The sequence below is a fragment of the Alligator sinensis genome, unplaced genomic scaffold (assembly GCF_000455745.1).
Source record: "Alligator sinensis unplaced genomic scaffold, ASM45574v1 scaffold915_1, whole genome shotgun sequence".
Lineage (NCBI taxonomy): Eukaryota > Metazoa > Chordata > Crocodylia > Alligatoridae > Alligator > Alligator sinensis.
Window position 1 is genome coordinate 239,300 of NW_005842597.1, and position 23,016 is coordinate 262,315.

The 23,016-nt window shown below is 41.7% G+C and overlaps 1 protein-coding gene across 1 annotated transcript in view; it reads right to left on the minus strand.

The window, feature by feature from the left end:
• The window catches only part of RELN (reelin), a 479,029-nt gene that overhangs the window by 179,425 nt on the left and 276,588 nt on the right, over positions 1–23,016 (minus strand). The window contains exons 12-14 of the mRNA XM_025214714.1: positions 9,164–9,315; positions 5,828–5,940; positions 3,461–3,669 (exon numbers count right to left, since the gene is read on the minus strand). Coding sequence (XP_025070499.1) covers positions 3,461–3,669; positions 5,828–5,940; positions 9,164–9,315 — 474 coding nt within the window. The remainder of the gene's footprint in view (positions 1–3,460; positions 3,670–5,827; positions 5,941–9,163; positions 9,316–23,016) is intronic.

Consider the following 23,016-nt stretch of genomic DNA (forward strand, 5'->3'; position numbering starts at 1 on the left):
CTGTTGATACTTGCTCTATAATAAGCCAACCTATTCAGGAAAAATATGCCTGTTAAAGGAACCCCTATATTTTAGCTGTGCATTGTGAAGTACGTAAATGAGCTCTATATTGTGCAGGTCACCTATATTTGGTCTGGCCTTCCACTCCCCCTGAGCAGAAAGCTGGCAATAGTCATAAAAGTTGGAGTAACAGAAGTGAATTCTCTCATTGCTGGACAGACACGCTAGTTTTCCTTTGTTTTAATTCATTCTTTTTGTTTTATTTTTCATATAAGATTTGGGAAAGGCCATTACTATTGTCGATCACCAGAAAGTTACATATTTAAAAGACAGAAGAAAGAATGCCATTCCTTTACCTAACGTGCCTCTATTTTTCTTGCTCTCTAATGGGAATTAGATGCAATGGCCTTCAAAGCCCTTTGCCAGGGCCTGTGTGTCATTCAAAAAAGGAATAAGCTTCACTTCATATTTGGGAGTGGGGGAACTAACTGCTCATTGCCTCTACCCATAACTGCATCTTTCTACATACTGCTCTAATTAAAACACCTCCCCACCAGAGCACGTGTATAAATGCCCATAGAGGCTAACTCTTGTAGCTTTTTATTTCAGGGTAAACTGCTCCACTTTAGTTTCACTCACTGTAGGATAGGAGTGAGTACACAGAACAGTTAAAATGAACCAGCTGGGCACATCTACATGTGTGTTTTAATGTGCAGTAACATATTTTACTATGCATTAAAGTGCCGCATAAAAAAACATGCTAATATGCTAATGTGCAGTAAAAATAAATTACTGTGCATTAAACATCACTAAAAAAGCATGCACTTTCGCTACTGTGCGTTATAGCAGACTAATGTGCATTAGTTAGTACCTCAGGGTGCCTGTACATGAGTGCAGAGGTTGCTCCAATGCATTGTCATTACATATGCTGTAATCACATTGTGTCAAAGCTGGCAATAACTGTGCTCCAGCAGCCTCTTGCATCTCATGTATCAGCATCCTCATGCTTAAAAATGGCAGCAGGGGCACGTGAACTAAAACTTTTTGAATGAGCTTTAGTTCAAGCTCCCCCGCCACCGTTTTTAAGCATGGGGATGCTGATACAGGAGACATGGTGGAGCTTTAATTAGAGCGGGTCTGGGCACTGCTCTAATTAAAGTGCTGTCCCCACCACTCCTGGAGCACATGTAAAAATGCCCTCACACTGGAGGTGCTAAATTTAATGAGCATTAGGCACAGAGCATTAATACACATGTAGACATGCCCGCTGACACTCACTCATAGGTGGTAAGTCCTTCTCCCCATCTTTTAATGTAGTTTAATTTTTTTCTTCTGTCCATAGTCCTAGTTAAAAAGGCCTGTGAAAGCTTCCTGTTTCCTAGATAGGACATGTGCAGAGTAGTGGTGGATTTGACAAGTCACTTGAACAAATTCAAATTTCCATGTATGACCTACAAGAGCTCTGCAGATTTCCTGAGGGCTAGACCAGGATCATCAGCACCACTGCTGTTTTATGTTGCATTAGTAACATGAATGTCAAATGTGTGGGTATGTCCAAAACTGGACAAACACACTGGTGCATCTGGCCAGAGAAGGAAATTAGACCGGGAGAAAACTTGGCAGTGCAGCATCATTCCCTGTGTTATATTTAAAAAGGTTCATGGAGAGGTTCAGCTCCCCAGAAGATACTGATTGTATTTCCTCCTTTGAATTTCACTCTGGCTCATGTTTCAAGTGTTTACAACAAATGACTCTAGGGATGTTCTTAGATTTCTAACTTTCTGTGAAGCTTCCATAAGTAATTTAGAAAGTGATTAATTTATTAAGGATTAATTAATTATTTAATTATTAAGGATCTGTTGCTTTATTGAAATATACATGTACAGTAATTTACTCAGCACAATTTCCTCCATTTTATTTTAAATAATACCAATGAACCATTAAAAAAGTCATAATTCATCTTTCTGACGCAAAATTATAGGATTATGACTTCTCCATTTCAGAATAATTTGCCGAGAATATGACTTTACTTAAAGTGGGTCTTACTATGTAACTATTGTTTTGATATAACAAATGTTTATTAAAATTCTTTATGAGGTTTCAACTAATTAATTTTAGATTTAACTACAGTGACACCTTAGAAGGTCACATTCATGGAACTTATTCTGTGAGAGTCTCTTACGTGCACAGTAATGAAAGCATTATGAATAATGCTGTAGACAAGGAGATCTGAACTGCCAAATTATTTGTGACACGCAAATCAGGCTTACAGGGAGTTAGTTCTTTTATTGCTGTAAAGGGACACACTTCTGTCTTAGAAATGCTGTATTAATGGGACGAAAATTAATCTTTCAAAACTTAAAAAAACTCTTCTGAAAAGTCACACAGAAAAACTGTCACAGATTATATAATAAATATGTTTATTTATGCATTTTAAAATAAATATTTCTTTAAAAGAGTCATTTTAAATTTAGTTTTTAAGTTGTTGAAAACTTATTGCTAAAAATACTTGAAATTGCTTTTAAAACCCTTAAATACAATAGCACAAATTCTGGCAACCATTACACATGGAAGATCACAAGAAAGCCATCTATGGGGGTGAAAAACTGAGCAACAGTTGGCTTCTTCCATCCTATTTCCTCCTCCACACTTCAAAGCCCCTCTGGAAGTGAAGCCACAAAGTTTATATAAAGTAGGCCTAGATGTGATGGTCTTCATATATATAGCCATACACTCCTGACCTAAAAATGGCCACTGTGCGCCATTTCTATGGGAGGTATTCAGTTTTGTGGCAGCAATAATCTAGGGAAGGTCAGTAAATGAGGTTGTTGCAGGCACATACCTAGCCACGTAGCACTATGTCATCTTAAGCAAAGATTATATACAAGTCTATTTTGGAGACAGTTCTCCTTTATTTCCTGGTTAACTGAGAAAGCCATGATGGTAAGGTATATTTTATAAGATACAGGAAGATTACATCTCACATCTAATTCCTTTACCTTACAAAGCATGAAGTACCAAATCCTACTGAATAAAAGTCCCATTAAAATCAACTGGAGTTATGTCAGAGTAGGGATGAAGAAATACACATTTAAAGCAGTGAGGTTGGGAAGTATTGCTATCCTCATAGTGTAGAAGAGGAACTGAGTCCTGACTTTTTGACCAGTGAAGTCAATAGGAGCTTTGTCATTAACTTTAATGGATCAGGCTTTGATTAGTTTGCCTATAGTCACAAAGGGAATTTGCTGAAGGCACAAGAGCTGATCACAGTCTCCACAAAACAAACCCAGTACCTTAATCACATGCTAGACTGCTGCTAAAAGTTGCTTCATGTCACTTTCAAACCAAGCTACATTTGTTGTTTTTAATTTTCTTCTTTCAGGGAAAAATAGTGCAATAATTTTACAGATAATATAAAAAAGAAACAAAGCAGCTGCAAGATCAATCTAATCTGCTGTACCTGTTACCAGGTTGATGAGTTCCACAGCCCAGATTTATGGAAAACTGTATCATATGAGTTACAGTGGAAGAGAGGACAGGAAGGACATGGAAGTAATCGACAGTCCAGACATTCATATTATGCCCCTGATGAGTCTTTTGCTTGAGACAAAACTTGGTTGCAGGAGTCTGCATCTCTGGACTAATGACGACAGAAACCAAAGATGGAACCTTCAACAGAAATTAACCTAATTAGGCTTATAGAATAAGGTACACATACTACTGAATAACAGGAAAAATAATTCAAAAGGTTCTTAACGATATTTCTCCATTTCCTACCTTGCATCCTTCATCTTCATTATTTAATTAACTTACTTCTTTCCACAAAACATGAAGACTCATTCAAACTAACTGGATGATCATCAGCACACTAGGAATCAAGGCTGGTGATTTTAAACCTATTAAAGAACAAGCTATGTTTTCTGTGTTCTGAAAAATACTAATTATGATACTTAGCAATAATGGTGCTTTGAAGAGGACATCGTCTCTTAACTATTCCAATCCACATTAACATATATAATGAAACTGCACATCTGGTTTAAATACTCTAGAATAATAATATGAGTAAACTGGCAAATTTGGAGGTAATGCCACATTGTGTGAAATCTGAGTAAGTGTTCTTTTGATGACATTTGGCCCTTATAGTGGAGCTACAGGACTGGTATTTAAGAGGCCCTATCAGCTTTTAATTTAGTTGATCTGAGAAAACAATTTCAGGATCCCTCTGGGTTCCCTTCTTACATTTTTCCTATTTTACAATCAGAATTTCTTGATAGGGGTGGGGGGTGGGGAAAGCAGGAGATTGTTTTGTTGTTTAATTTCCTCTCCTGGTGCTGTGCAGAAGAGAGCTGATGAAACTGATTATAGTGGAAGAATGAAACTGATTCAACAACAGCTGCCAAAAAATCAAGGTATAGTAACTGAAAAATCCCAACACATTTTTTCTTTAAATTTTGTAATTATAGTAATCTTAGGTGCTAACAGCAGCAAATGAAAACAATTTCAGACAAAAGTGAGATTTTAAATAAACTTTAATACTATATTCTCAATGCTATAGTGTAGTTCACAACAATATTTTGTGTGTGTGGGTATGTATACACACATAGCCACCCACCCACCCACCTACCTTCACAAGCAAGAATTTACTTTTCTATTCCCTAGCTCAGGACTCTTAATTCCTTGCCTGATTAGTGTACACAGATTAGTGAGTAGGCCAGGCAGAAGGAAATGGCTTTTCGGAATAGCTGCTTTTCCAGTCTATGCTCTCAGCAAGATGATCTCTTTTATTGGCTAATTCTGGAATGTCTCTGCCTTGGAAAATACAGTTTACATCAGCAGTTCAGATCATAGGTGGGAGCACAGTGAATAAAGTCCAGAGAAGCTACTTGTACTTGCATGGGGCTCATAAGGGTTTCAAATGAAGGAGAAACAGGCTGAGTTTTCTGGCATTTGACACAGTGAAATATTCTTTCTTCTACCTCCTACTGGGGTGGCTTAACCATATACAGCCTTAGAACCGGTCTAACTTGTGCATAGGCACAAGAGGTGATATGGACAGATGCTGGCACAGCCCTTCCCAAAACCCTTCTGTGCCCCCATCCCTGGTTGCCCGTATTTGAGGGATGTTTCCCCTTCATAGAGGGACAACTACGAGGAAGCTTTATAAATACTCCTTCCACTCTTGAATTTAGTATTTTTTACTTTCCCCTAAATTTCTCAAATTTTACTTGGAGTTGCACAAACTTGACAAAATTCAGGATGAAATTTTCTCTAGTGTTCCCTTGACAAATCATGGGAATGGAGAATTTTCTGGAAATCACAAATGATAGTTGAATATTTTCAGAGGCAACAAATACAGCACATTCTTTTTAAAGGCAACCTCAGTTTTCACAACAGGACTGCGAGTTATTAGCCAGTGCCAGCTTTATATATCTGACATGCTTGCTGCTTCCCGAAGTCTGTGAGCAGAACTAGAACGGGCCATGTTTTCCATGTTCAGAAAATACTTCCACTGCTAATGATATGCCGTTGTATGCCTCTCCCTGACCTATACATGGCTATAATAATGATAAGTTTTTATTATGTTTACCTACTACCTTCTTATTTGTTTATTATCCCAGCACTAAATAAGCTATCAGTACTGCTCACAATATTAGGGAAGCAGAGGCATTTCAGAACTGTGATGGTTAAGTACCTTTCAATAGTTCAACCTGTGTATACTTTAACTGAAAAGCTTATGTTTAACAATACCCATAGAATTCCATACTTGCCATGGACAAATTGGCTTTAACGTGCATACTGTCTATATATCATCTTTAAATATACTTACTTTATAAGCAGCATAGGTCAGGGTATCAAGCATGATGTGTTCTTTTCTTCCTTCAATCTTGGCATAGAGGATAACATTGTTTTCATGGGGTTCTCCAGAATCACAAGTTCCTCCTTTACAATCCACATTTGGGAAAAAAAAGACTAATTGAAGCCATGTTATTTGAAAGCAGTTTCACATTAAATTCCCATAATTATGAGCATAATTACTTCCAAATGTTATTAATTTAAAGTCTGAAACAAAAGAACACAAGCCTTAAGGACGTAATGCATAAGAACTATTTGATCAGATAGGTCATGCCAGAGATCAAGGGACTGACAATGTAAAAGCATGAAATAATTATTTTTTAACCAGCTCATTAAAATAACTTTTAATAAAAAGTAATGCCAAAAGCTGTGTTTTTATCTGTACCTTTTAAACCCTATTTGTTTGGAAGTGGTCTTCTTAATATTTAATTTCTCATCTCTCTGGTACAAATCAGTACTACTACTTATGGTATTTACATTATGGGTAGAGACAAAGGCCTGGGGCTCTGTCTAGTGCTGTGCAAGTAGAGGCCATAAAGACCGTGCTTGGTTCAGCTGGTAGAATGGCTGTTCAGTACCAGTTTTTCCGAAAGATATGAGGGGAAATGCAGAGAGGGAATAAGACCATAGTTATTCTCTCTTTACCTTTCCCACTAGCCAATAAATCTAGCTTGGTACAGGAGAGTGTACACCTGGCCATTTCTTCATGAGTGGTGGTGTTGGCACTTTTTCTTTGTCTGTCTTTCTGCCTCTCAAAGAGAGCAATGTTGGGGCACTGAATACCAGTGGGCTGGTGCCACAAATGTCTGTGATCCATACTGATACAACAACAAAACCCTTAATCAATATTGTAGAGAAGCGCCATGTGCAATTGTCATTGCCATTACTTTCACTAGGGAAAAAGATAACAGGCTCAATTTTTACTGAGCAAAAACCCATTTCCCAATGGATGGCAGGACAGTCTAATGATACAATAGGGACTAGGGAGTCAGAAGGATTTCTGTGTTATTCTTTGCCCTTTCACAGCTGGGGTTTTAGATTTTGGATAAGCTTAGCTAGATGACCTCTGCCACATGTGTAATGAGCACAGTGTTTATCCAAGTCACAGGCTCCGGTGGAAAGACAAATTAGTGTTTGTAAAGTGCTTCAAATCTCTGAATAAAAGACTACTTGAATTGAAAGCTGATGCATTAACATAGCAGCCTCAATGGTGTTTCTCCCAATGCATTTGCGATTCACAGAGGTGAACTGGGTTTAGTCCTATGTCCCAGAATCTTCAACTGGGAGAAGGGCTCCAATCAGTTCTCCCAGCTTGGTGTGGATAGGCTCCATTCATTCCCTTCTTCCTCCCTTTCCATATTCAGCTGTGATTACATTACTGTCCGCCAGAGACTGAGGGAAGCACATCCTCTGTCTATTTCTCTTCAGGTGGACAGGCAGGAATGAATTTGCTCTCCACTGGGATGTTGGTAAAATGCATTGTGCATCTTGCACAGTGTACTCTCATTTTCTTGTATAACTACCGGGGACTAAACAGGAGACAGTTTTATCCTTTGGAAATGGACAGAGATTCAGTGGGGAAATAATCTCATATCTGGAGAGAGCCAAGAGACTTGTTAAGTTTCTATAGAGTTGTAGCTAGGGTGTTAAACTAGGGCTTTAAATACCTTTTTTAGAGTTACAACAGCTTCTTAAACAATGTGGATACCAAAGACTACAGTTTGTTGGCCTTTGGTACCCTGAAAATGAATATCAAAACAAGATATTTCTCACTGGAAAAGGAAGTTTTGTGCATTCCTGTGTATGCAGGAATTGCATACTGGTATTGCAGGTTGGTTTAAAAAACAGGATGATAAAACTTTGCTAACCTTCTATGAGACATTAAGGTTACACATATGAAACATGACAGTTGCCTTTGCTAGCAAAGAGCCAATTTTGAAGGGATAGTAGGCAAAAAGTATTCTGAAGAGTTTTATATGGTTCACATCTTTGAGGTGATTGAAGTGTGAAAGTACTACAGTATTTGCTTTTTAGAAGCCTTTGTAGGCCTGAATGTTTATACCACTATTAATTTAATTTATAAACAGGCACAACCTAAACTTTTAATAGGACCTTCCAGTTTCTCCACCATGCCTGCTGAGCTGACAGCTTTTCTCCCATAGTTCAAAAGGTTGAGAAACTTTTTTTCCTGTTTCTCTTGCAGGTGTTGCAGTGCTTGGGAGAGCTGGAAACAATTCAACCTCTCCTTCCTGAGTGTTACTAGTAATTCATGTAAGATAGGGAAGATGTGTAGCAATTTGGACAACAACAGGACTTCCACTTAATGAATAAAGAGTGTTTTTTCTTGTTGATTCAAAAGGTTGCTTTAAAAGGTCACTAATTCGGTCCCTGCTTCCTCCTTTATTATCCTATTATTTTTCACACTTTAAAAAACCCGGCTAAATACTTAATTGAGAGAATAACCTTTGGATGCAATTTCCTTTATTTATACATGTCCTGGAAAAAATACCACAAAATATTGAAAAATTTCCCCATACCCTACAAACGCTTATGAGAATTAGGACTGGTGACAGCAAACACCTTATAAAAGTTGTGCTGACAGCAGCGTCCTTATTTAGGGCAGGAGAGGGCAGAGCTGTACCTGTTTTTATTTCACTTTTTTCCCTGGCAAGCTTCCCCTTCAATGGAAAGCTCAATGGGGAAGGCACATATGATCATCAATTGGCCTAACTAAGGGAGGATGACTGGGGTACCAGTCCAAGTTGCTGATTTTGACAGAGTACTAGAACACTGCCCACTGTGGGCTCAGCCACCACTGCTAGTCCAATCATCACTGCTGCTCAGGCCACAGAAACTGATTGTTACACTGTGGAGATCAATAGCATCACTTCAACACGTATGATAATGTTTATGTATTTCAGAATGTGCCGTGTGGACATTCTGCACTTGCACTGAATTTCATTGTCTGGAAAGACACTATTGTGGTAGTGTTACTTATATAAGGAGATTTTTTGTAGCTCTAAAACAAAACATTCTCTGAATTAGATAACAGAGGTATATCTCACCTTTAGACAGAATTAATTAGGTCTGATTTTCCACTTTGCTACTCCCATCTTACATTGATATGACTGTTGAAATCAACAAGGCTTCACTGGTATGTAAACTGAATAGCACACCAGTGTATTAAATCATCAGTTTTATAAAAGATATTTAGCTTCTTTTGGTTCAAGTTGTTCAACTACACATTTATTATTCCATTCCAGCCTCTCATACTTTGCAGATCCTTAATATGTTTAAAAGACATACTCACCCATACTGAAATAAAATCTCAGGTTCCCATAACCAGTCGTGTCCATATAGGGAGTACATATTTTTCTCTCTCCATCTCTGAGAAATACTATAGATGAGCCTGATTCCAGAGTTCCACATTCAGTACCAATGACAGCTCCAAGTATGTCCCATCTAAATATAGTGGGTAGGGAATCAGATGCATAGGTATGTTTGCAAAAAATATGTTCTAACAGCCTTTTTTCCAGTTTTATGAAAAGCAGATTATTCAAATATGCTTCACACCACAAAATTACTTATACATTCTATAACAGTCCCTTAAATTCAATTATCTTAAGTAGCACAAATTAACGTATACATAACTGAAATTGTAATTACATTATTTTAAATATAGGACACGAGGTTCAACAATGACAAGTTCAAAGTCCTGCACCTAGGATGGAAGAATCCCAAGCACCAAGACGGACTGGGGACTGAATGGCCAAGCAGCAGTTCTGTAGAAAAGGACTTGTGAATTACAGTGGACAATAAGCTGGATATGAGCCAGCAGTGTGCCCTTGTTGCCAAGAAAGCTAACAGCATCCTGGGCTGCATTAGTAGGAACAGGTTGCCCAGAGAGATGGTGGAGGTTCCATCCTTGGAGGTTTTCAAAACCCCGCTAGACAAAGCTTTGGCTGGGATCATCTAGTTGGGGATGGTCCTGCTTTGAGCAGGGGGTTGGACTAGGTGACCTCCTGAGGTCCCTTCCAACTTTAATTTTCTATGATTCTATGAAATCGTTTTGATATTTATTTTTGCTATTAAATACTTATTATTTTGTACCTCTATAATCTTTATTATTAATTTGGTAGCAAAAGAATAAATATAATATAATATAAACCTAATGCATTTAATTTTGGCTAAGTTAGAAAGTGTTTATACATTAATGTAGCCTCAAACAGAATACTGTATCTATTATATCTCCTAAATCAGTGGCTCTCAACCTTTAAGACCATGTGCAGATAGTCCTGAGATCTGATCTTTAATCACGCAGCTTACTTTAAGTTTTGTGATCATAGATTGTGTTGCAGGGCACTAAGGTGCCCTGCTCCTAGAAGAGCAGGAACTGCCTGGGGAGAGCCCAAAGAGCCAGGCAAGAGTCCAGGTGCAGGTTGCCTTGGCGACTGGCTAAGGAGGAAATTAGTCAGCACCTGTACCTGGTCAGCTGGCAGGAAGGGGCAGGGCCTTGGGCCCATATAGACCCCCGGCTGAAACTAAGGGAGGCAGTTCTCTGCCAGTGGCTAAGGGGGAAGGAGCCCTCTGAGAATGAGAGGGGAAAGAGGCCTGACTAACCTCTGCTCTGAGTAAGGGTAAAGGGGCAGAGCACACCTTTGCTAGCTTGTGTTAAGTTATAGTCCAGGGGCTTATGTTTTGTTTCTAGTTTTATAACACTGGCGGTTTGGGTGAGGCTATTTGGGGAAGGAGGAGGCCTCATTGGGGGCCCACTGCAGTGTGGGGACCCCAGCGCCAGAGATGGCATAGCATTTGGGGGCACAGACCCTGGCGCCAGAGAGACTGTGGCATTTGGGGGTGTGGAGATCCTGGCACCAGAGAGGGCATGGCATTTGGGGTGCAGAGACCCCGGCACCACAGAGGGCGCAGGGACAGGGCTGCGGAGAGCCCAGTGAGGACAAGGGGCACCAGTGAGGGTGCAGGGACAGGCCCAGTGAGGACAAGGGGCTGAATTACAACGAGGCTGAGGCAAGACAATGCTGGTACCATATGCGAGGCTTGGGGCGTGGTAAAGGGGAGGTTGGAGCCACGCATAAAAACCCATAAGGCTAGGGTGCCCCGAAACACCCATTGTGAAGCAAGACCCACAAGGGGTCCGAGAACCCACGGGGTTCAGTAAGTCCATCAAACCGTGTCCAAGAGGACTTAGAGGCAGCCTCCCTATTTTCATATTTATCATCAAAGACGTGGCAGGAAAGAACTGAGGGTGCCCATCGGGCCCAAACTGACATGGTCAAGGGGCCTTAGGAGAACACAGCCAGCCTTAAGGACTGCATCCCGTGACAGACTGGTATTGGTGAGTCTGGGAGCAGTTGGTGGAATTGGAGGTGGAGCTGGGGTGTCCACAGGGACAGAGGTTTTGTGGGTTTGCAAGGAAGGGACCAAGGAGCTAAAAATAGCCTGGTCAGAAGGGATGCAGTAGGAAAAGCACAGCCCTGGGGCTGGGGTGAGCAGCTGGGCTTCTCCAGCCCCAGGGCTGTGCTCTGAATGTGTATAGACATTTGGTAAATCAGGCTAACACGTGCACCTCTTAGGTGAACTATGTTAGATCGTACTGGCTATTTTTTGCCCAGTCTAACCTCCCTGAACTATGTACAGTTTGGCATTTACAGTGACCTAACTCTATTTAGGTTGATTTAAGTGTAATACCTAAAAAGACCCTTAACTCAAGACACCTTTCAGAAAATGCCAGCTCTTAGCTTTCACTTGTTTTTGACCACAGAAAAATAATAAAGCAATTCTTCTGTTCAGAAGAACTTAGACAGACCACAATAAGTCAGAACATTTTTAACATTATGGATTCCTATTTGAAGTCTGGGCTTACCTTGTGAATCATGTTTGCACATCTACTGGTGCTAACATTGTGTGGCACCCCAAGATCTCAAAGGATCTCACAGTAGTATTACTGCACTACACAGTCATTACATATGTAGGTCATAATTGAAGAGGCCTTTTTTGTTTTTTTCAGTAGCACTAAGCACTTAGAGAGAGGGAAAAAAAGAGACACCTTGCTCCTCAAAAGGATAATATGATCCATTTTAATTTCTTTTATATAAACACCTGGATTCTGATCTAATTCATATACTGATTTTATTCCAGTAATGAATAACTTTCAAAAACAGACACCACTACTACTGACTAGCCTAGGCCATTTATTATATTTAATACCTTTTTTTTAACCTTTCAAACGATTTCAGAGCACATGGGTGGTATTTTCTTATATATTGGGACTTTTATTATTGATTTCAATGAGAAAAGAATTAGGCCACCACCGGGAACATTTAAAAATCCCACTTCTACCTCTTGCTGGTTCATAGAGAAATGCCAAGAAAACAATTAAATAACATTTATTTAAATGCTTTTATGATATAAACATAAATGTGTAATATAAAGAACAAATTACTGTGTAAGAGCTTAACTAACTGTTTGGCTACAAAATTATAATTAGTTTCTTATAGTCATAGTTTCATAGTAGCTAGGGTCAGGAGGGACCTGAACAGATCATCTAGCCTGACCTCCACCACAGGCAGGAATGAATGCTGGGTTCACAAGACCCCAGACAGGTGATCGTCCAACCTCCTCTTGAATTTGCCCAAGTTAGGAGCAAGGACCACTTCCCTGGGAAGTTGGTTCCAGATTTTGGCCACCCTAACTGTAAAACATTGCCTTCTGATCTCTAACCTAAACCTATTCTCCATCAGCTTGTTACCATTGTTCCTCGTCACCCCAGGTGGTGCTGGGGAGAAAAGGGCTCTGCCTATTTGCTGTTGATCTCCCCTGATGAGTTTGTAGGCAGACACCAGGTCCCCCTTCAGCTTCCTTTTGCTGAGGCTGAACAGGTTCAGGTCCCTCAGTCTCTCCTCTTAGGGCCTGTCCTGCTGCCCTCTCACCAAGCGGGTGGCCCTCCTCTGAACCCTCTCCAGGCTGGCCACATCCCTTTTGAAGTGTGGAGCCCAGTCCTGGACGCAGTACTCCAACTGCGGCCTGACCAAAGTCACATAGAGGGGGAGTATCACCTCTCTGGACTAGCTTGAGATCCACCTTTGGATGTATGATTAGGTATGGCTGGCCTTGCTGGCTGCGGGCTGGCATTGGAGGCTCATGTTCATCTTGGAGTCAATAATGACTCCAAGATCCTGTTCCACCTCTGTGCTTTCAAGAGGGGAACTCCCCTTTAATAAACTAAGTTTATATAGCAAGGCATTTGTGTTATAACATAGATTTAAATTTGACTGAAGCATTTAAGTTGTACAGGCATTTAAAAAAAATTGTGTGATATGATTCAAAATACAATTACTTGTCTTGAAGAAGTGTCTCTGGGGCCCCATATAGTTGAAGAATTAAACAATTGAGCCTATTTTGACTCATACAAGGAAATCTTACAATGGTTTGTTGGTCGTCTCTACACACCATTTTACCTAATTAAAATGGTCTCCTAACTGACCTAGAAAATAACTAGGGGTCATGAAAGATATAGATCATGACTGTTTATAGGAATAATTCCTTTTTAAACAAGAATTCAGTATGAAAAATAGACCTAAAACTACTCTGGTATTTTTATATAAATACATCTAAACTTTCTTTGAAAGAAAAATGGAGCAGGAATTGTGGTTAACTTTACTTATCATCAGACTACAGACATGTAGAACACTTCTGTTAAACATAACACTGCTCACTGAAGTCATTCAATGTCTCATTTTTTTACTAATGAAAAACAAATAATAAGAAAAAGCACTGTGTTGCTTTATGAATCTAAATGCAGACTACAACAGATAGAAGCACAAAGCATAATCATGCACCAGATCTGTGTGAGAAGTCAATGCGGTACTGCAAGGGTCTGTTCACAGGGACCAACTGCATTTGTCCCCTAATCTGTGTATTAAAGGATTTTCATTCAGTTCCTCTTTCATGTGAATGAAAAGATTCATTCTACTATAAACAGGGACTATTATCAATATATTTTGTGAGGGGTTTAATGAGGATGGGCTTACCTCCCTTGCCTTAACAGACAAAAGGAAAACTCTATTGACCTCAATTGAATGAGAGTTACATCAATAAACACAGAGCACTTAAAGATTTAATCTTTGAATATACTTATTATAAAGTGAACAACTAGTAGTAATCTATGTATTTTGCCAGGCCATATTATCTATCCCGAAGGATTCTTTTGACTTATTCCTCAAAATTTGGCTTTTGATGTACCTTTTTCTTTCTTCCATGAAATTCTGATCAACTTTTGCTGTGACATAAGATGCTTAAAATATTCAGTTATCTTCCCTGACTTATTTTTCACAGGAAAATGTTGACAGTACACCAAATAATCAATAAAACACAGAATAAAACGTGCCAAGTGCCAAAGGTCCAGATGCAGACTGGTCATCTAGGTCTCAGAATTACAGTTATCTCATGTCCTGGGAATTAGGACAAGAATCCATCTCATATTAATGGAGCTCAATTTTGGGGGGGAAGAGGCTATAGAAGTTCATACCAACCCTGTATACTTTGGATTGAAGAATTTAAATAGTATACCCAAGCTTCATGTGTCTAGAGTGTATTTTCCCAAACATAATAATGTATATTTATCACCTTTGGGGGAATGACAAGGTCCAGTTGGTACTTTCCTGTATGCTGGCATGTTCTGCCAACAGATCTGACCTTCAGGGGATTCACTAGCATACGGGTCTCCTCAGCTGGCAAAGTACCAGTGTACCACCTTGTATATAACCCTCAGTAGAGGTGAGGTACCAGAGACATACTTATTTGAACCAGAAACCTGCCTCATGCTGGTTATTCCTAACTGCCAGGTCTGGACATCAGACCATTTATACAGGATCCAGAGCATGGAGTCCACTCTTGAAGGAAGGCCTGTGACTGTCTGTAGCTGGCCAGGCCCTGGGATAGCTGTGGTGCCCCCTCGGGCCACCCTAATCTTGCCTGAATTCCCAGTCTTCTATATAATCCCCTCTGTTTCTCTCGCCTGCCATGCTTTGATGTTTCTTGATTTTAATTGGGAGCACCCTCACCGCTTCTTTGCCTAACCTGACTCGTCTCTCATGACTGCTGAACCCTCTGCCAAAATCATGCAGTTCTCCACAGGTGTCTCTCACACCCTGGCAGACCTAGTGATGTCCTGCTGGCACTGTGAGCCAGTGGTCACTACCTATGGCCTCAATGGCCCTTATTTAAGCCTTAGGGCTCCATCTGGTTCTACAGCCAGGCCCATGCCTCACAGTTGTCACTCTTCCCAGTAACTCCCTTGCATAGGCTTCAGCCTTCTTAGCCTTAGCCTACAAGTTACTCTGGCTTGTAGACTGGTAGCCTAGGCCCACTGGCTCTGGCCTGGACTTTCAACCTCAGGCTCTGGATCACCTCCTTTGGGCTCAAGCTCTGGCCTTCTTGGCTTCAGGCCACCTCCAATGTCTGCTCTGGGTTCAGGCTCTGGCCCCAGGTTGCCTTGGTTGCCCACTCTGGGCTCAGGCCTCAGGCTGCCTCTATCACCCTACTCTCAAGTTCAGTCCTTGGTTTTCTCAGGCTCAGTCTGATTTTGTCTTGAACCCTGCCCCTGGCAGGGCACAAAACTATCTGTGCCCCTCAGGTGCACCCAGTGGCCTCCTTTTCCAGTCCCCATAGCCATGCCCGGTCCTCCGGTATCCGACTAGAACAAAAAAAGGCAAGCAGCAACTTCAAACTCAAACACTCTCCCTCTGGGTCATCATACCACGCTCAAACCACTTTCCCACTTTCTGGCTCAGCCTCGCAAGTACCTGCTAGGGCTTGCTGCTCTCACTCCCCACCAGGTTGAGCTGGCAGGAGCTCCTCTCCCAGCTCTGTTCAGGGTTGCACTGCCCCTCTGCTTCAGGGGCCTGGGCTTATATCCCCTTGGGCTCCTCCCCTTCTGGTCAGGTGCTCTCCTGACTGGCTGCAAGTGTGTTCCCCTCAGCCTCCAGAGCAGTTTACTGCCATTTCAACAGCCAGTTTTGGTAATCCTCCTGCTGCCTGACCAGGGCTCTGCCCGACTGTCCTACTGCTGGGCAGGGAATAACCAGCATGAGGCAGGTTTCTGGTTCAAATAATGTTATTGTGCGTTCTTCCCCCACCTGGGGACACCCCTGTAGTCGCTTCTCCCTTAAGGTAACAGGAGCCCCTGGATCCCTGTTATATGCTACCAACTGCCTCTAAGCTAGAGAAGTCGCACAGGCAGTTGGAGACCTCAGTAATATACCTCTCTCAGCCTAGCATCCTGACAGCAGAGACCAACTCACCCTTTCCAAGGAAGTGCTGTAACAGTAGTGTAACCAGTCGTGGGTGAGTGGGATATTAGCCCCAGGTGCTGATTTAGTATGCATCATGGCAGCAGCTGTGTGCAAGGGGTAAAATTCTCAAGAGTTTGGAACACCCTAACCTAGAGTGCCAATAGGTCAAAAAGTCATACTCCAAAGTCTGGTGGTTAGGGTACTCATGGGAAATATGGGTTCAAATCCAGGCTGAGGAGGGCCTAGAACCCACTGTTTGGGCAAGTATTTTAAGTACATGTCTACTGGGCTCCACCATTCCCATGGCAAGCACTACAATTCCCATGTTCCATGGTATCTTTCAAAACCTATTTGCTGGTAAGATTAGGACTTTATGAATGAGCATGCCTAATGGATAATTTGAGTCAGGTTCCTAACCTGTTTAGAGCAGCAGAAATTCAGATGCAGCTCTGTTCTTAGTGGGTTTTTATTGGACATCTCTAGGTACCAGCTGGATGCCTCTATCTTCCTGCATGTATTCATTTTTTTGCATGTAACAATGCTTTCTGGAGTGAAAAAGATGCCACCAGAGTGTACAAAATAAAACAGACCAAGAGTTAATCATCTGAACTGGGAAACCGCTCATAATGAATATTTTTTTGCCAAACCCAAAAGTAGACCCAGGAGTTCAGATGACATATTAGCACATATTTCTTACAAGGTGTGCTTGATCTCAGACACAACACTAGCAGCATGTGATTTGGTAGCTGCTAATGAAATGATGTGTTTTTTAAGCTCAAACCAGCATTCAGATGAAACGCATATATTATCAGTGTATGTTTTACATCTGCCCTGGGGCTACAGTAACTATATAAACCTCTTTTTCTACAGAAAAATCCATCTTAAAAACCACATGAAAGTTGTTGTTTGTTTTGTCAGAGTGTATGTTCTTTGTCCAGATTTATGCCTTCACTTTGCAAAGCAGAATTAGGATAACTTTTACAGTATCTAGCTCTGCAATAAGACAAAAAATATCAGATGCGACCCAGGACTTATTAGAACTACAGAATAATTTGAATTGGCTGCAAAAATGCCTGTATGTTGCAAAATGGTTTTTAGTATTAGGAAAATGGATTCAGGGAATTAACACCCCCCCGCACCTCCAAAAAACACAAACCCCCAGAACAAATGGATTCAAGCTAAAAGAGATGCACAGAGAGAAGGACAGTTTAATGGCATTAAGCTGAAAAGAGCCACAATGCATTATCATTTAGCACACATTTGCCCAAGTTACTTTTTTTTACAAAATGAGGAAAAACTGTTGGGACCAAAGATTGAATTGGAACTGTTTGAAAGAGGCTGAATTTTAATGGTGACCACTGTGCCTACAGGATACACAGACAGGCATTGAACAGGCATAGAAGGAAAGTGTATGAAGTTTTTACATGAAGTGGCTTTTTTGTGGCTCGTAAAATTCCTTTCCCATCACTATCTGGAATATCAGGGTAACACAACTGTTACTATAGGGCTAACTGATCCAGACATCAGTTATTTTAGAAAGGTATCATCTCTCCTACTATTTTAGAAGTGCCAGTCATTGCTTCTTTTTGAAGGACCCATGGTTTTATAATACTATTACTTTTTATTTTATGTAGTATGGTTATGATGCCACTATTAGGAGATTCAACACACCCGAAATAACTGCTATCATACTTTTCATTACCCAGATTTACCTCAGTTCCTACTGTACCTGTTCATATCTGTTAATCTTTATCTTTCTCCTCATTTACAATTGAACAGTCCAACCAAGCAAAAATGAAAACTCCATGATCAAGCACTTGGCCTCCTTTTTTAAAACCACTATATTTGAATATATGTCATGAACAGCAGTGATTGAAAAATCCCATCATATTTTTGCACTCATTCTCTACAACTTCATTTGACATATGGTAATAATTCTACTCTTCTACTTGCAGCCTATACTTCTTCCAGAATGCCTAGTGCATAATACTGACAACTTTGTTATACTGTACTTTATGCTCAGCAACAGCAACTTTACCCTGCAATACAGGAAGATAATCTCTGGGGCCTGGTCATATATTCTACTTTCTGGACTTACAACTTTTCTATCATCTACTTTTGAACATATGTCATGTGGATAGCATGTTCTTGTGCACCCATAAACAAACTCAGTGTTTAACCTTTCTTGGACCAGCCACATATAAATTGCCACCTCTTTTTAATTTTTTTTTCTAAAATATCCCTCTCCGTATAGTCTTCTGTCCAAGCATTTTTGACTTTTCATTTTTTGTAATTTGTCAACTGACTTACTGGATCTGGATCTAAGATCTAGTTGGTCCATCTTCTCTCTCTCACAGTTTATTTTCATTACATGCTCCTGTTCCATGATATTACTATGATGATGATACGGAGAGGAAGCCTAGATTATGATTTATTGTTAGGACACCTGGTGATTACTTGGGCATGCCTACACTTGTGCTTTAAGGAGCATTAGCCTATTTTAGCCTGGGAATGGGGGATGCCAGATAACAAAATATGCTGCTTGCCTGGTAGGGCTGTTGCTTCTCCCGCCATGTCTGGGGCATTGCCACCCCTCTTGCAGCATCACTGCCCCTCCCACAGCATCGCCGCCCCTCCCGCAGGATCTGAGGGCCCCGCGGGACAGGGAGGCAGGCCCCACATAGCCTGTTATGCCCCCAGGCCATGGGGGCTCGGCAGCGCAGCCTGCTTTTCCCCAGGCTGTTGGGGTTCGGAGAAACTGGAAGTGCCACAGTGGGCACTTTCGGTTTCACTTTACCTTACAAGCCGGTATGCCAGTTAATAGAGCATGCTGGCTTGTAAGGTGCTGGTTAGCAGAGCTTTTACTGTAATTACCGTGCTCCAGCAGACTCTAGCATTATGTGTATCAGTGTCTCCATGCTGAAAAATGGCACGGGGGCACTTTAACTAAAGCTTGTTTTAGTTAAAGCACCGCCACCACCATTTTTCAGCATGGGGACACTTATACATGTGACGCTCTGGGCACTTTAAAGTGGCTTTTGGAGCTGTTCTAATTAAAGCACCCCTCCTACCTCCTGGAGCACGTGTATAAATGCCCCATGCTAGTTAGTTAATGCACCTTAAAATAGGCTAACGCACGTTAAGTGTCACTTAAAAACTGTGCTCTTTAGTTAATGCACATTGACAGGCTAATGAGCATTTTTTTAGTACCTTACAATGGAGGTACTAGATTTAGTACACATTAAAGTGTGTTAATGCACATGTAGACAAGCCCACTGTGTAGTTCCTTCATTGATGATGCCATAGGTCTGATAAGTAAGTTTAGGTCTCTTAAGCAGTGTCATTTTGTCTCAGTTAACCCATTTATACAGGGGAGGTAACAATATTCATTCTGCTTTTTGGATGAAGAGTATTATATGTGTGCTAAGATTACTATTGTTCTGAAAGGTACCATATTTACTTGAATACAGGATGACCCTGATTACAAGATGACCCCCTAATAATTAGGTTCTGTATATGAAAAATGTATCAATTCAATATATTTTCCGGGTATAAAATCTAGTAATTGGAGGTTTGTCTTGAATTTGTTCTCCTCCCACTGCTACAGCAGGGAAAATAAATCTGGGGAGTCAGGTAGCCCCAGCTTCCCCTCATGGAGGGCGGAGCCACACTAATCATGTGTGACAGATTGAGAGAGCAGTCAAAAGAAGGATTGTGGGTACACTGATTGGGGCCTCATTTGGTGATGTTTGTCCAATATTTAAGGCTAGTATAGGACTAGGAATCATTGGAAATGGGGAAGAAAGGCTCAGCTCAGCTATGAAAGTGAAGAGCAGGGATCCAGGTTTTTTTTTTCCTGTTTTCCCCTTTAAAGCAGCAAAACCCAGGAAACTGCAGGTTTTCCTTTGAAGGCTGGTAGAGTTCTAGCCTGCAAGGGGCTGCTTGGGGCTGGGGGGAGCAGAAGGAGAGCAATTACAGGCAGGGAGCAAAACATGCACATGGCAGCCAGGCAGCATGGTGGAAAGCAGTTCCTGCAGCTCCCTGCAGGTAAGTCTATGGGGGTGGACGTAGGCAACATGGGTGCAGGTGAAGGGGACATAGGTGATGCAGGGGGGAGTACGTGCCCCCCAGATATCTGCGCCCACAGAAGGGCATGTGGCTGCAGCCTGACTGGACCAACACCAGCAGGAGCTGTCTCCATGGCCCAGTGGGCAGAATCCAGCAAGGGTGGGACCACATGCCACCAAAATAAGGTGCCCCTTGATTGCCTGGCAGCAGTGAGCGGGGACAGAACTTTCTGCTGCCACCACTGCAGCAACTCACCTTGGTGGCCGTGGAGGCAAGGCTGGTATGGGGCTCCCAGTGGCTGCATGGAGTTGTGTCCCTCTACTGCTGCCAAGCAGGCAGAAGTGCCTCACCTTGGTGGCCATGGAGGTGTGGCACTCCCTCCTGCACTAGGTCCTGCCTGCTGGGCTGCAGAGGCAGGTTCTACCTGGTGCCAGTCCAGCCAGGCTACAGTCCCATGTCCCAGTGTGAGTGTAGAAATCTGGGGAGGCAGGGGAGGGGCACATGCCCCACCCCATGCCTCCCAACACATCACAAATGGCATCACCTATGCCCACACACCCCATCTTACCAACACACCCACCCCTTGCCTCACACATCCAACCTCTGCCCAACACACTGGGGGCTGGGGCCTGGGGGCAGCGGATCAGGAGTGAGGGACACTGGCAGGAACAGGGGGCTGGAGGTTAGGAGTGAAGGTCAGCAGCAGGGCTGGGGGGGGTTGGAGACTATGTGTTGGGAGTGAAAGGCACTGTCAGGGCCACGGGCCTATGGTCTGGGAGTGAGGGGCAATGGCATGGGCAGGGGCAGGGTACTAGCGTATCAGGGCTGCTCAGCACCACAAAGCAGCAGGAGGACAGCTGCAGCTGGACCCACATCCTGGTGAGCAAAGGAAGCAGGGGGATCTCTCATTTTCCATGATAAAAACTCCAAAAATCAAATACCAAAAAATATAGGTATTTAAAACTGATTTTATTATAATAATTGAGGCAATAGTAGGCTTGTAAATTAGTTAAGATGGTAAATATATCAATAAAACATGATGTTCAACTGATACCTATATATATATAGTGGTGTTTCATTTTAATCACAGAAAAATTTGCATTTTGGGGTTTTTAGCCAGATAATTTTTAACAGATAAAACCAGGAACCCTGGCAAAGAGGAAGTCAGAATGTATTCAATGTAGTGGCTTGCCATGACTTTAAAAAGAGTTAGTGCTAAGGGGGACTATGCTCAACAGGCACTAGAATATATCTTATTCGGACAGGTTGTACTAATCTATCCTTGTGGTAGGTTCCTATCAGCATGTGTGCACAATAGGGGCCATGTACTTTATAGTCATGCTCAGTATTGGCTTCATTTAATCAAGGTCATAGCTGGTTTCCATTAGTAAGCGCATGCTGCTCTTAGCAGCAGTTCAATGATAGACAATACATTTAATGAAGTTTCCCTGTATGTGAAAGTAGGATGACAGGCTTTTCCCCACAATGCTGATTGGGGGAAAAACCTCATCTTACATTTGAATAAATATGGTTTGTTATGGCATAAGTAGCAGTTACTATGAGAGAATCTAGAAATAGAAGCATAGAGATGCTGAGATAAAGGTGTTTGAAAAGAAAATGACATACCTACTTGTCAAAGAAAATTATAGTGCGCTATATTTAATGAGCAGAAAGAAGGATAAGTACAGATAAATCTGCTATTTCCATTCACAATTTCAATATCACAATCTAATTTTTTAATATTCTATAAAACACACAGCTTTTTTTTCATTATTAGTGAAAATAAAGTTTAGATAAAATTGGGCCAAATTATGATAGATTGCATAATCAGAGAAAATTAGGGTTGGAATGGATCTCAGGAGGTCACCTAATCCAAACCCTGCTCAAAACAGGACCATCCCCAAATACATTATCCCAGCCAAGGCTTTGTCTAGCCGGGTCTCAAAAACCTCCAAGGATGGATATTCCTCCACCTCTCAGGTTAACCTGTTCCAGTTACTACCCTCTTCATGTGAAAGTTCATCCTAAAATCTAACCTAAACGTCCCTTGCTGCAATTTGAGATGATTGGTCCTTTTTCTGTCACCAGTGACTGAGAACAGTCCAGCTCCATCCTCTTTGGAACCACCCTTCAGGTAGCTGAAGGCTGCTATTAAATCCCCCAATCGCCTCAGTCTTCTCTTCGCCAGACTAAATGAGCCCACTTCTCTCAGCCTGTCCTCAGAAGTCATGTGCCGCAGCCCCTAACCACTTTTATTGCCCTCCGCTGGACTCTCTCCAATTTGTCCACATCCTTTCTGTAGAGCCCCAAACTGGACACAGTACTCTAGGTGTGGCCTCCCCTGTGCTGAATAGAGGGGAATTATCACTTCCCTCAATCTTGTGGCAACGCTCCTACTAATACAGCCCAGCATGCCGTTAATCTTCTTTGCAATAAATGCATGCTGTTGACTCATATTCAGCTTGTCCCCACCCTGTTATCTCCAGGTCCTTTTCTGCAATACTGCAGTAGTCAGTATTACTGACTAAGCAGCAATACTGCTACTTAGTCAGTGCACAGCCTGTACTGGTGCATGGGATTGTTCTGTCCTAAGTGGTGGACACTACACTTGTCATTGTTGAACCTCATGAGATTTCTTTTGGTCTAATCCTCCAATTTGTCTAGGTCTCTCTGAATCCTAGCCCTACCTTCCAGCATATGTACTACTGCTCCCAACTTGGTGTCATCTGCAAACTTGCTCAGGGTGTACTCCAGCCCATCTTCCAGGTCATTGATGAGGATA